The sequence below is a fragment of the Mesoplodon mirus genome (genome assembly GCF_964341445.2).
Source record: "Mesoplodon mirus genome assembly, chromosome: 12".
Taxonomy (NCBI): Eukaryota; Metazoa; Chordata; class Mammalia; order Artiodactyla; family Ziphiidae; genus Mesoplodon; species Mesoplodon mirus.
Window position 1 is genome coordinate 77,456,267 of NC_138988.1, and position 15,338 is coordinate 77,471,604.

At 46.2% G+C, this 15,338-nt stretch overlaps 1 protein-coding gene across 1 annotated transcript in view; it reads right to left on the minus strand.

The window, feature by feature from the left end:
- CLIC5 (chloride intracellular channel 5) overlaps positions 1 to 9,590 on the minus strand; it is a 108,861-nt gene extending 99,271 nt beyond the window's left edge. The window contains exon 1 of the mRNA XM_082639038.1: positions 9,225 to 9,590. Coding sequence (XP_082495164.1) covers positions 9,225 to 9,287 — 63 coding nt within the window. The 5' untranslated portion in view covers positions 9,288 to 9,590. The remainder of the gene's footprint in view (positions 1 to 9,224) is intronic.
- Positions 9,591 to 15,338: the final 5,748 nt, after the last annotated feature.

A 15,338-nucleotide genomic window follows, 5' to 3' on the forward strand; every position in this document is an offset into this window, starting at 1 on the left:
GAAAGCCCTGTGGTCCAGCCCTGCTCAGAACCCTTTATCTCCACAGGAAAAATCTGAGGCATTTGTGATAAAGGACCACAGACATATGGCTCCTTTGGTTTCCAAGGCATGAAAACAAAGACAGAGTGGATGCTAGATTTTACGATATAACTACAAAACGCTACAGAAGCCAAATGTGAAAATGAATAAAAGGCAGGTGAGATTGCCCCTCCCTGCAACCACCTACCTGCTGTGTTTCCTGGGTCTCTGCTCCCTGTCAAACACAGGTGGGCAGTGAGGGGAGAAGAGCCTTGGGCTGAGTCAAGAAGTCTTTATCTGCTGTCATGCCAACCTCCCAAACTGAGTTTATAAGCAACAGTAACTGGGACGTAGTTTTCACTTCCTCTGCGTTCTAGGTAATGGGTTTGCAGTTGGCGTCCATTCACTACAAACCCTCCCCTCCTTCACCTTTTGTGTTATCTCCAGTCTGATACTTGAGTCTTCCCTGCTTACCCTAGAATAATGATAAACTGAAGTGGAAAACATCACCCTGAGCTCCGTAGAGGTTGGTATAGGGTATAGGGTAACCAGCACCAAACTTCTACACACCACAGCCTGGGGGTCACCCAAGACACAGTGTGATGAACTCCACTTCAGAATACCTCTCCTTAGATACAAAGGGGCCAGGCACACCACGTTCAGATTATTAAGTACCTTCCTCGCTTTTAAAATATAATTGCCCCACAAGCAGGAGGTAACACATGGGATCTTCTGCATTTTAAATAAAAGCCCAAATTGCTCAGTTTGCCTCACGATCTGACCCAAACTTATATATCTGTCTGCCTTCCCCACATCCCTTCACACGCTTTGCCAAAGAACAGTAGAATGCTTAGTTCTTCTAGACGCTTCCGGACACTTCTTGCCTCTACAAGCCATCGTCCATACAATGGTTTCCTCTGTCTGGGACATCATGTTTGTTTCCTACCGCTCTGCTTCTTCATCACCTTTGCTAAATCCTCCTGGGCCTCATTCCTCATTTAGGAAATGGACATTTCCTAAAGCACAGTCCTTACCTCTTTACCCCTTCTCCAAGCTCCCTCGTCCGAACCCATGTCTTCAACGGTGGTAGGAAGGAAACACGAGTTCAAATCCACACCCCTAGCCTGACTTTTATCTCATTGTTAGCTCTGGTTTTCCAGCACTCCAATGGCCATCTGCCCTCAACTGGTCTGCCATCACCTCAAACAGAACAGTTCTAAAACCAGAAGATTAGTCTCATGACCAACAACTCCCTTCCTCGCGGCTCTATTTCTATCCTAGATCCGTAGGGTTTCCAGGTTAAAAAGGAAGCATAAAGCTGAAGCTCAATTCATTCATCTAGACTCAATCCGTTTACAACAGCTTGGACAATAGTGGTCAAGCCCATCAATAGCATCACCATTCCAGACCTGGAAACCAGTCTCTCCAGAGGTGAACTGACCATGAATCTAGACTTGGGCCTCCTTCCTGTGTTTGCAGAGGCTTCTTCCAAGGCCTGTGCTCGTTCTGTACCCACATCACTCCTCCCCAGCAGGCCCCTCCTTTCAGCCCCAGCTTGGGCTCACGGTGGCCTCCCCGCAGCAAACACTGGAGGAGCCTCCTCCCCGGCCTCTGCTGCAAGGCTCTCCTTCTTCATAATCCCCGTGAACACAGCCATAAGAGGAAAGACAAAAACAGCAGCAGCTCACATGTCATCTCGCTTCTCTTCCTCAAACCCATAGAGCAGGTAACCGGAAATGTTAGACTGTGAATTTATCTGACAAGAGGGGGTCAGACCAGATGACTTCTAAGAGGCTTTTCCCAATCAGAAATTCTATGATTTTATGATTGTGGAGCCCATCTTACAGAAGAGGAAGCTTGGCCTTAAAGAAAGCCCCACCACCAATATGTAGCAGAGCCAGACCTGGAATCCAGGTTTTCTTACTTGTCATTCATTAATCTTCCCACCACATCGTGCAAAATAGCATAGGAACCATTCTAATGAAGCAGGGACCAGATCAAGCTCCCACCCTGGGTAGAACCCTCTGGTAACTCCCTATTACTTACCAGGGGGCAAAACCCACTTACCTGCCATTCAAAACCCCTTCCCACTGCTGTGTTTCTATCTTATTTCCAACTGTGGCCCTCCATATACCACTCCCTTCAGCCAACCTTGTAGACCCACTGGGCCCCACACATCCTCGTCTCCATACTGTTTCTGGACCTGACATGGTTGCCCACTCCTAGTGACTCTCATCACTCTTCAGAGCACAAATCAGGCCCCACCTCCCCGCAGACTAGACCTGGAGACCTCATCTGAGCCACATGGGTCCCTTCATCGGCTCCCCTCATTTCACTTCCTACCACTCACGGGGCATGATGTTGGCATTTTTACTCCTCAGCTGCAAGTTCATGGGCTGCTGAGACCCCATCTTCTTTGATCTCCCCTCCCTGATTTCAGCTTTCACTGAGCCTGGCACAAGAGTAGGTGGCTCCATAAACATGTTTGTTAATTGGTTAACTGATTGATGGATTGTTTTTAATCTCTTAACGCCCTACATTTCTTATCTGACTACTATTTCCTTCATGCCCAGCTTTTTAAATTACTTGTCATTCCTATATCATAAAAAAATTACAAAGGAAGAAAAGCAAGTGTAAAAGAAAGGTCAAAAGCATTCCTTTCCTCCCTTTTCTGGTTTATTTAGGGTCAATCTGGGGTGATTCATGCTAATAAGCATATTTGCCTCAGCCTCCTCCATCCCAAGAAATGCACGCTTCCAGTGGGGAGTCGACTTTCTCTTGCCCTTTGGATCCTCCACTGGGTAGGTTCAACCCTATTTACCCATGATCTAGGCCAGTGGTTCTCAATGTTTGATGAATCCCAGGATCACCCAGGGGTAGATACCTGGAACTCACCCTCACCTCCTGAATGCGAATCTCTGGGGACAGGGCTGGGCAAGTCCATATGAAAAAGCTTTGCAGTGACTTTTTCATGCCCCAAAGGTTGTGCGCCAGTGGCCTAGCCATTGTTCACCATGAGTGCTGCAATAAACATAACTCAAAGAAACTTCCCGTGCTAACAGAGCTAGAGGGGACTTTGTTTTAGAGGTTAAAAACTCCATTTCTCTTTACCAGAAAGAATTCATTTTAGTTCTGACAGCAGATTATCTATCTTATTTATCCTTAAAGCCCTTCACATCTCAGAACTAAGATACTCCTTGAATAAATATATGAGTGTGCAAAGTAGATTCTCACTCAGGGAGCTGGCAGAGACACTTCCTTGGTAGTTGGAGCTCACCCCTCACAAGCAGCATCAGATCTAAGATGCCCCGGGGTGGAGACACACTTTCAGGAAGCCCATGCTTTAAACACTTCGCATCTTCACTATTTCTGATCTTCCAGCTTCGATGAAAAAGACAACTGAGAATGTCTCCCGGGTAACAGTTTTTAAAGGTACCAGAGATTGAGAGTCTATTATGTTTTTCCTATAGTCCAGATAGATAATACATGTAAATGTGTGTGTGTGTGTTTTCTAGGAGAGTAACCATGGCTAGGCAGAGCTTGAAGTTTGCAAGCAAGTGAGAAAATCTGCATAGAGATCCCAGGGGTCCTCTTGGAACTAAAGGACGTGGACTCCAGAGCCTTCTCCTTATTGAAGGGTCAAAGTTGTAGCACCTACAGATGAGCCTGGGAGGCCCCACCTGGAATCCAGTGACAAGAAGGGGATAAAACCCCGGAAGTATCATCCCCATGGAGCTGAAAGGGGAGGGGCACCCCCAGTGGTTTGATGCATCCTGGTCCAGCCCCTCGAGCTATGTGGGAGCAACTACAGGAGGAATCAACATCCCTTGAGTTGGAAGAATCCACCCATTGGTCAGAGATCTACACTGTCCCTGTGGTTACATTACTTCAAACAGTGGCCTGTGGGGGATTCCAGCTTCTGAAGCAGCAGCCCTGTGGGAGGCGATCAGATCCAGAGACAGCTGCCCTGTGCTCGGACTCCCAGCGGCCTTTGTCCCGGCTCCAGCAACAAGGCAGCAGAACATAGGACTGAATGTCTGACTTCTGGGACACATCAAGGAAGGGACAGGCAAAGGCTTGGCTTCTCACTTTTTGGGCTATACTGGGCCTGCAGAGGAGGCTTTACTTAGACCCCAGATTCTGCACAGCTCACTCAGTGCTCACACCCACCCCAGGAAATAGGTATTGCCATTATCAGTACTGCACTGGTAAGAAAACTGTGGCCCAGAGAGGTCAAGCAGCCTGTCCTAGCTCACACAGCAGATGACCCTCAGTCTGATACCAAAAACTGCACTTTTCTACTACACCTCCTGTCACCACTCACATGGGCCCAGCATCTGGAATCTCAAAAGGAACCAAGAATGGAAAGCTTTTGACCTGACCGTCTAAATTGATGGGCTCTTTGCCCTGGGTGGACAGAGCCACCAAACACCCAGAGAAACAGCGCAAGTCGGCAGGGAGGCAGGACCTGACACCACTGGCTGTGGGCTTTAGCATCTTGAGACCCTCAGTCCTCACTCCCACCACCTGCCAGGGAACCTGGGACGTATATGAGTCACCCTTTGACATTAGCACTGCCATGAATGTGTTACCAGGTAAGGATGCACTCGCTGACACAGCAGGGCAGATGAATTGGTGTATTGGATTATTGACCAAAGATCAAAACCAGGAGGTAGTGGGAAAGAAACACAGTGGCATAATGTGATCAAAGGAACTTCAAAACCTGATAAACCCATGCTTGGGCAGGTGACCAGGCAGCCAGTGGGCAGCTGGGGTCTGAGAGGCAACACAAAAAGATTTGATCTTGTCTGTTCTGGAAGTCAGATGACCACACCATGGGTCACCACGTCTTGACTTGTGCCCTGCACCACTGTCAGAGACGTTCGGATCACTCAGTAAATGAAAAGACTAGTCATTTCCATCAGACAAACAGCAGGACTCCGTTCTGTTTCCCCCAGGCTGAATTGATGATTATTTACTAGACCGACCCCATGCACGGATTGTTCTGGAGTCCTGCAGATAGGGCTTTATAGTCCGTCAGCATCTGTTCCCGGAGCACCGGTTGGCTGCAAGCTCTCTATCAACAATGCTCCTGATCGGGATGATCACGATGCCCAGAGGCTGTTAGAAGTTCTAGACATTCATCTGCACTAGCAAGGCCGCCTAGTTCAACTGTGGCAAAGCTGACTGCCTCGGGACCCGCCTCTGATGAGGACTCAGTGGCTCTCCACCAGAGCTGCACGCCGAAGTCACCTGGGGGTGTGGTAAAAATACCACTTCTGGGTCCCACCCACAGAAACTCTTCTGTAATTGACCTGGGGAGCAGCCTGGCATCAGGAGTTTTAAAATCTCCCCCAAATGATTTGAATATGTAGCCAAAGTTGAGAACCACTGGTTTCTGTTGAAACTCACAGCCTTGGCCCCAAGAGACACTTGTTGCCAACTGGTGCACCATCATCACTTCACTTGGGTGGCTTTCTACCTCGGGGGTCTAGGGACTGGGGGTGAGGGAGTCGATACAGATGGAGATCTAACTATGCAGCACATCCTGCGTTTGTCTTCCCAAATCACTTTCTGTTTTGCTTTTATTTCCGAGCTCCTTTTTCTTTCAATAAACCACACTCACTGCCACTATCAACTCTAACCTGTTGTCCTCCCTTTGTGATCAAAGTCCCAGCTGTGTATGATCTCATTTATTCTCAAAATAGCCCTGCGAGTGAGGAATCAGCCAGGCCATTGTTCTCTAAGGCAAATCAGGGACCTGCAGATCAAGAAAGGTTCTATCTGCCACGGAACTCATATCCTTATCGAAGTCAATGTGTTCATGGCAATTTCCAATTTACAAAATGCTTTCCTCTATTTGTGCCTGTGGCATCCTCACAGCCCGTCTGTGGGGGAGGTATTTTCATAACCAGGGTGGCCACACGTCCTGCACAACATCGGTGACACCTGTTGTCCCAGCCTAACCATTGGTAGCACCTCCTTTCTCTCTCAGAAGTGTCTTGGTTTGGACAATTCAAGATACGGGCACCTTATTTGTAACCACCCTCTTGTTTTAAGAGAGGTGTATTGAGACTCATACACTTGTTCATACACTCTGAACTTGCTCAGAGTCACTCGACAAACGAGAGGCAGAGACAAGATCTGAATCCAGGTCTCTGGCTCCTCTTCTCGATCCACATCAGTTGGGAAATGAGAATCAGAGCTGACCTCCTCAAACCTCTGTGATCTCTTAAACATCCCCGTTAGAATGTTCCCTGGACGGGAGAGACTTGGAGTACAGAGCAGGGCTGGGCAGGAGCTTTGACAGCGTTTTATGCCCACGTTAGAATGGACTAGTAAGTTGCCAGGAAGGATCATCTTGGAAACACTTGAAAGCCTGACTTGGCAAAAGAAGGTGCAAGACCTGACATATGGGTGTTTGGAAAAGAGTAAGAAATGTGTAGAGTCTCAACTGCTAGCTGAGGACTGGGTCTGAATGCTATTTACTGCCATCTACTTCTGGGCATTTCTCATACGCTCCCTGAGCACCTGAGTTATTCAACCATAAAACGGGACAAATCATCCTCCTCAGTTCCTGAGGTTGTTACAGGGAGAGCAAACGGCCACTTGCCAAGTGCTCTGACAGCATCGTGTCTCAAGAGGTCCCTGGGAGCCACATTTATTTGTTTACATCACTTTTCCTGAGTGAACCAAGGCTCCCGAACAAGGAAGCTGGGGATCTGATGAGATAAGGTATTTGAATGCGCTCCCTAAGTCCTAAAACGCTACCATTTAGTATTATTATTAGCAGCAGCAGTAGTAACAGATGATTATCAATTGATGTGGCACAGAATCGTATGTCCTTGAAACTCTGGATTATGGAGGTTGTGAATGACACACCCAGGAGACAGGCCAGGTTTGGGGGCAAGGGTCCCTTCATGGAAGGGTTGAAGATGACATCACAAGTCTTACTGGGTGAGGCAAGCCTGCCTGGGAGGCTTCCTAGAAACCAACCCGCTGGGCCTGCAGAAATTACCTCAGATACCTGACCCCGTCAACGAGAAGGACTTTCTTCTGATGGGAATCATACAGCTAAGAGACACGGCAAACTGTGGAAATGCCTGATTCTATAAATCAGGACATTGCTTCTCTAACACAAAACCGTTCAAAGCCTGGGCAGTGTCTTTATTTTCACAATTTTTTTCAGCCTTTACTTGTCCCTGTAAATGATAACTACTAACCAGAAGCTCAAAAGGGGGGTGGGGGAATCAAAAGAGCTTTCCTATCTGATTTTTTTGTTCCCTCATCAATCTGGTTTCTGCGCTGACCAAGAAGGTCTGCCTGGCTCTCATGGGTTCCTTTCCTTTAGGGAAAAAAAAGCAAATGACAACACAGGTACTTTAGAATTCTTGCAGGCACTGGGGGCAGCGAAGTGAGCTTTCTATACAAATGGAGAAACCCTCCAAGCTGCCAACATGAAATTCAGAAGGCGCAGGTAGAATGGTCTTCTCACCTAGGAGGGGGCAAAGGGCTCCTTTGGCTCTAAAAGAGTCAATTTGTGTTTCAAATATCTTTCAGGAACTTGACACCGTGAAACTACCTGCTCCCAAGGAATCTGAGAAAGTCCTAGAATAGCTTTCCTCAAGAAGAACAGCAAGACTCCTTGCTCTGTAAAAGCTCTCCGTATTCACTCCCTAGACCGCAGCCTTGGACGCTGGGGGTCAGGGCAGACCTGCCGGGCCCTGGGTCCAACACTGCCCAGCCTGGGAGGACATGACCTCTTTCATTACCTGGTCTGCCAGAGAGCCTGGAAATCCTCCCAGAGGGGTCCCAGAAACCAAATGAGGGAGACAGAAGCCTCATTTTGGGGGAGAGAAACAGGTTGAGGAAAGTAAGTCTCACTAAAAAACAAATGTAATATCTATGGATAATTTTGAAAAATAACTCTCCAAAATGAAAAAATCCAACAAAGCTTCGTGGTAGGCTGGGCCAACTGAGGCTGAGCAATTTCCAAGTGTAAATTCCACAACTGGTTTATTATTTTTTAGGTGTCAAAAGGTACCAAAAACCAAAAGGTCATATAGATCTTATACTTTCTGTGAAACTCTATTTGTTTAATTAGTTTGTATTAGATAAAGATCCTTTGGCCAAAACAAATTTAAAAGACGTGTATATGCCCCATCCTTGGGGAATATATATGCCTTTTAAATTCAGCCAGGAGGCCCCTGACAGGCACCAAGTTCTCTTCCCTTCTCAGTTACATGTATATGCCTAGGGAAACTGCATTCTGAGGGTTTTTTCCCTTTTGTGAAAGGTCTCAGCGCTCAGGCAGCCAGCCGACGCCCCCTCCCCCAAGTTCTGGCGACTCTGCACCGCCCCGGAGGCAACTTCCCTGCGCCTCAGGTTTCCCGGCTTCTGCTGCACGAAGACCTATCAAATGTTTCTTTCTTATTACGCTCGAGGACCAGGAGACGCTGCCTCGGCCTCCATCCTTCCCCCCTCCAGGTTGCAAAGGAAGTGCAGCAGGTTTGGATGTTAGCCCGTTTCTGCCCAGGGAGCAAGGCAACTTAATTTAATTTTTTCCCCTATGCCCCTTCCTCCCAGTCCGCCCCAGGTTACCCTTAGCCTTTTCTGCTACAACCCCGCAGAAGCATAATTATGACAATTACAATAATGTGGGCGAGTGGAGTGTTTGGTTTCTGCTTTGCGGGTCACAGAGCAAGAAAACGTCTTTGTTTCCTTTTGCTGTTCTTTTAATAGCTCTGAGTAAAAGAGAAAAGGGGGATTTTAAGAAATGTTATTTTTGCTTTGCCAAAGGTCATATTACTAGTAATGCTTTCTTTTCTCCCTCTTCCTTCCCCTCACCCCCCAATTTTAGAAGAAAGCTTCAGGGGTCCAGCCAGGTTCCTGCCATCTCCCTGCACCTGGAGATGCCCTTCAGGACAGGCCAAAATCGCGCCTGGGTAGGGTGACGGCTGGTCCTGCGGCGGGTTTGACAAACTGCCTGGCAGACTCTCCGAGAAGACAGCCACCTGCCAGACTGCACCTGACTCCATCCCTCCCGGGAGCCCCGAAGCAACAGAAAGGCCACCCAAGGGACCGTCAGGGCTGGGCTGTGCTCCCTGGGGAAGGTCCGCGTCCCAGAGCGCTCGGCGCCCGGGCACGTGAGCCGCGAGCCTGGCTGGAGGCGCGGCAGGTGCTGCGGCGGCGGGACGCCGACCTACCTTCACGAAGAGTTCGATCTCGGGGTCCCTGTCGTCCCCGTTAGCTGTCGCCGCGTCCGTCATGCCGTCGGCGCCCGGGGCCAGCGTCCCGGGCCGGGGAGGCGCCACCTCTGCGGCGCCCGGGCCAGCGCTCCAGCCCCTGCCGCTGCTGCTGCCCGGCTGGGCCCCCTGCGGAGAGAGTTTATTTCCTTTAATCTATTTCTCCAGCCGGTGACAGCGGTGCCTGAGAGATCGGTGTCCCGGGCGATCGCACGGAAAGGAGAGAAGCCAGGAGGGGACAGGGGGCGGCGAGGGAGAAAGGTGGACTCAGGGATGGCCGGCAGGTCCTGAGAGCAACAAGTGCCGCGCGCTGAGAGGTGTCACCGGATCCGCGCCCGGCAGCGATCCCGCGGTCGCCGCCCGCGCCCAAAATAGCCGGCGCCGCGGGGCGGGGTCAGCCCGGGCGGGCGGGAGGGGCTCCCCGCGAGCGCGGCCCCCGCCCGCACCCCAGGCCTTGCGGGGCGCGCGCAGACCGGCCGGGCGGCACCGCCACCCAGGTAGGAGGATGCCCTGGGAAAGGTAAAAGGGGATGGGAGTGGGGGGGGGGTGGAGAGGATGAGAGAAGAGAAGAGAAGAGAGAGAAAGGGAAGATGGCTTTAAGCTTTACGTTCATTAACGAAGCATCAGCTCCTCCAAGTTACTCTCCTAGCAGCGATACCCACGAGGAAAGCCCCTTCTTGCCTTAGGGATGCTCAGAGTGGGGAGGGGCTGCGGGTAGCGCGGAAGAGAACGGAAGGACCCTGAAAACCATGCATTCACCATCCTCGTGCTGGATCAATAGAGTAGGGTTGGGGGCAGGGGGAGGCAGGGATGGGCAGGGGGTGATGTGTAAGGTAGAGAGAGAGGTGTGCTAGACCAGTCAGGTGCAGCCAGATCCAAGATCCTGTCCTTTAACCTTCTGGGCTTGTTTTCTTCCTCTTTCTTTCATTTTGTCTTTTGCATTCCCTTCTTTTTTCTTTCTTTTCTATTCTTATTTTACTTCTTTTCTCTCTCCCTCTTTTTTTTTTGGTTTGTTTTTTGTTTGTTTGTTTGTTTGTTTAGTAAAGGATAATACACGCATGGGGAAAAATGCATATATTGTAAGTGGACAGTTAGATAAGTTTTCACAAGCTGAACCCATCCATGAAACCAGCACCAGATGACGATGTAAAATGTTAGCTAGCTGCCCAGAAGCTCATTCTGATCTCTCTAGCTCTCCTCCCTCTCCATGGCTCTCACCCACCTGGGGTGAGACTTGTAACAGCACAGGGTAGTTTTGCCTGGAATCTTATAATAAACGTAGTATATACTCCTCCGTGTCTGGCTTCCTTTGCTCACCAGTACGTTGGTGAGATTCATCCATTCTGCTGTGTGTAGTTGCAAACCACCCATTTTTATTGCCGTAATTTATTTATCCATTCTTTTGTTGATGGACATTTGCATAGTTTCCAGTTAACGACTACCATGGGGCTGCTATGAATATTCTATAAAAATCCTTTCACGATACGTGGACACTTCTCTGTTGGCTATATACTCAGGAATGGAATTGCTTGGTTCTAGAGTATTAGAATGTTCTTGAATAAACATTGCCATGGGGCTTCCCTGGTGGCTCAGTGGTTGAGAGTCCGCCTGCCGATGCAGGGGACACGGGTTCGTGCCCCAGTCCGGGAAGATCCCACATGCCACGGAGCAGCTAGGCCCGTGAGCCATGGCCGCTGGGCCTGCGCGTCCGCGTCCGGAGCTTGTGCTCCGCAATGGGAGGGGTCAAAACAGTGAGAGGCCCGCGTATCACAAAGAAAAAAAAACATTGCCAGATAGTTTTCCAAAGTGGCTGTACCAATTTACATTCCCACCCTCCATTTCTTTTAAAAACAGGTGCTAAGTCTTTTGCATCTGGAATCTGGTCAACTTCAATTTGTGTTCTTTGCCTTCTCTTTAGCTGCTCTTGTCTGTGGTCTTTCTTGCCTTACAAATATATATTTGTTCCACAGCTTTCTAAGAAAAAGAATTAATCACTTAATAAGAATAAGTAACAGTACTTATTAGGTACCAGGCAAAAAAATGCTAAGCACTCTACATGTCTTAACTTATTTAATCTTTACAGATAGTGTTAGTATCCCAATTTTACAAGTGGGGAAAGTGAGGCATAGAGTTATTTAAGTAACTTGCCCCTAGTCATTCAGCTAGGAAATGGTGGAATCAGGATTTGAACTCAGACAGACTAAGCCCATGCTTTTTTTTTTTTTTTTTTTTTTGCGGTACGCGGGCCTCTCACTGTTGTGGCCTCTCCCGTTGCAGAGCACAGGCTCCAGACGCGCAGGCTCAGCAGCCATGGCTCACAGGCCCAGCCGCTCCGCCACATGTGGGATCTTCCCGGACCGGGGCACGAACCCGTGTCCCCTGCATCAGCAGGCAGACTCTCAACCACTGCGCCATCAGGGAAGCCCTAAGCCCATGCTTTTAACCACTCTACTAACTGCCTCTCTCAAACTTCAGGCACACTGGGTAAGGCACTTTGGGGAAACAAAGGCACTGCCCTGGTCTTAATGTAGATTAAAATCTATTTCAGGAGAATTGTCCCATGAGAAGAAGACTAAGGCTGCCACACATGGCAGATGGAGGGGCTACGTAAGTCAGCATGTAGAGAGGTTATTCATCACAGTTGGAGTGGCCAGAAAGAAAGACCTCATAGAGCAGAAGGCACTACAGCTGAACCTTCCTGAATAGTCAGGCATCTGATAGGCAGAGAAAATGGCAAGGTATCCTGACCGCCCTTTATGGCAGGCTGTTTCCCCATAAACTCCAAGTGCAAATGTCTCCTATTCACTGAAGAAAACAGTCACCAAGCCTAACGTGCAGCCCTCATGGTACACTATAGCTTCATCAAGGTGAGGCTTAATTGCTCGCCTCCTCCTTGGTTTCGGGCTTACATCACCAAAGCCTTTAGAGAAGCAGTCACCTTCATAGCTGTACATTCCAAGCCAATGACCGCATGCTCTGGGAAGGACAAGGTTACAGAGAGAGACTGCTACGTTCCCTGCATGCCACACAGACTCATCACTTTCCTGCTCGGGACAGTGGACAATATTCACAATAGCAATGTGAAAGAGGTAAATAAAATTATATGCTAAAGTGCCTTTGAGGGGTTTTTTTTTTTTTTTGAATGAAAGATGCTTTACACATGTGATTATTTTCTTGGCTATGAGCTAAACAATGTGTGGTATGACCTCTACTTTCCCTAATCCCAAACCTAGCAGAGTTAGCTTTTATTTCATCTTCTCCAAAGATCTACCACTTACTGAAAAAAAGAACAGTTCCCTTTTAATTTCTAGATAATACCTCCCGTTTGGACATCTCTGCAGATAACTGATAGTTTTGATCTTATAAACTTTCATTTTGCAAAAAAAAAATTTCTTCTTTGGTTATAAAATATTTCTGTGTATATTTCTAGTTTTTAATTCCACATTCTATTTTAGTTCATGATTAAAAAGACCTCATTTTGTACCCTTTCATGTCAAAGCATAATTCGTTAAGCAATTCTAGCTTTCTTCAGAGAAAAACACTTCCCTGATCATATAGACTGTACTTCTAATAATCATAGTTTCACAAACTTGTTGCAAGTTTTGGATAAATCCTTATTAGGAAAGCACTTCAAAAACATATTCAATGCTCACTTTAGCAGCACATATACTAAAATTAGAACAATACGGCAAAGATTAGAATTGCCCCAATGAAAGGATGACATGTACATCTGTGCAACACCCATATTTTTGTATGATCGTTGAAATAAGAAATTATAACATATGTGATTGGATTTTCAATATATTCAGATTTAATGATATGACTTAAAGGGTGAAGGCAAGGGAATTTATATAGCTGTAATGTTTCTATACTTTACTTGAAGTGGTGACCTATGAACTCTAAGCAGATTGAGAAAAGTTAGGTATGTATATGGTAACCACTCCTAAACAACAGCTATAAAAGTTACACAAAGAGATATAGTTTAAAAAACCCAATATGTAAATTAAAATGTAATGACAAGAAATATTCAAATAATCTAAAAGGGGGAAAAAGAGAGCAAACAGAAAACTAATAATAAAATGGCACATTACAGAATCTCACTTCAAACATAATGATATAGATAAAGTAAAAAGATGGGGGGAAATGCCATGCAAATGCTAATCAAAAGAAAGCTAGTCACCATATTAACACCAAACAAAATAGACTCCAGAAAAAGGAAATCATCATGAATAAAGGGACGGGTATTACATAATGATAAAAGAGTCAACTCATCAAGAAGCTATAACAACCCTAAATGTGTATGTACCTAATAACAGAGCTACAACATACATGAAGCAAAAGTGATAGAACTGAAAGAAGAAAAAGACAAATATGCAATTACATTTGGAGACTACAGTACTCCTTTGTTAGAAATTAATAGCACAAGTAGACAAATCAGCAAGAGTATAGAAGACATAAGTAATACTATCAAACAATGTGATCTAATAAACATTTATACACTATCCCACCCAAACAACAGAATACACACTATTTGCAAGTACACACAGAACATTCACCAAAATAGACACACGGAACATTCACCAAAATAGACCAAAATAGACCATATTCTGGGTTACACAATAAACCTTATTATTTTAAAAGAATGAAATCATATAACATATATTCTCTGACCATAACAGAATCAATTAGACCAATAATAAAGATATATGGAAAACCCCTAAATGTTTGGCAATTAAGCAATACAGTTTAAGAAATTCACTTGCTAACAAAGAGGCCTCAACGATAATTAGAAAGTATTTTGAACTAAATACAAATGAACATAGAACATACCGAAATTTGTGAGATGCAGCTAATGCAGCACCTAGGAAGAAGTTTATACGTAAAGTGTTCTTTTTAGAAAAGAATAAACGTCTCAAATCAATAATCTGAGCTTCCACCTTAAAAAAATTAGAGAAAGAATAGCCAGCTAAACACAAAGCAAGAAGAAGGAGTAAAATAATAAATATAAGCACAGAAATTAATGAAATTGAAAGAAAGATAAAACAATGGAGAAAATCAATGAAAGCAGAAACTGGTTCTTGTAAAGCATCAATAAAGTTAATAAACTTCTAGCTATATTTACAAGAGAAAAAGAATATATTATCATGAAACAATGATGATCCTTATAAGGAAATTTTCCAAAAATGTTCCCCTTACACAGTACCAGAGTATATCATTTAGTTATAGGCTCTAACTTTTATGTACCTAATGGCATTTAGTTGAATCCGCTCATTCTGCCCAAGGGAGCTATTTATATAGGAATCAGGTTGTTCAACCCTTACATTCTCTGCAGAGGATCTCTTGGAGAAGCTCAAGGGTTTCAGGTTCAAGCTGAGGAGACTGGCAGATTTTGATGACAGCTGCAGAAGCAGCAGTCATATTGTGTCTCTGTAGGAGGATCAAGTGAGGGTAGACACAGAGAGATGAGTGCTTCCACCTGCACGAGGTCACAGGTCGGGCCCTGAGGAGCATGGGGTGGGTTGCTAATTCTATTCCTTCATAAACTAATGTGCTCTTGGACGTCCTCAACATCGCCAGTGATCTTTGTCCTCGCAGCAATCTGCCTACTTGTGCTCAGCAAAGGGAGAGGCCAGGGAGTAGCCTGGACTGAAGCCAAGAGTCCTTGTCAACAAATGTCACTCATCCCACTGATTCACTCATTACTCCACTAGAGTTTTGGGCATGCCATGCTCTTTCTAGAACCCTCTGAGAATATGCAGTGTGCATATCACTTCCTGACAATGAGCAGATTTAGCTCCTGCATTATTTCTTCATGGAATTCCTTCATGGATTGAGTCATGTCTTTCTCACAAGAGTGAAAGCTCCTTGAGGAGAGGAATCTAGTTTTATGTCTCTTTGGCACAACCCACAGAATGTAATGGCCCCTGGCTATAAACTTGCAAACAAACTGATAATATTCCCAGTACAGTGTACATGCTCATTAAATAATGGTTGATGGAATCAGTTAATAAATAGATAACTGGCACCTATTTTATTCACAGCCTCTTCTTCCTCTTGGACTTCTGTACTCATATC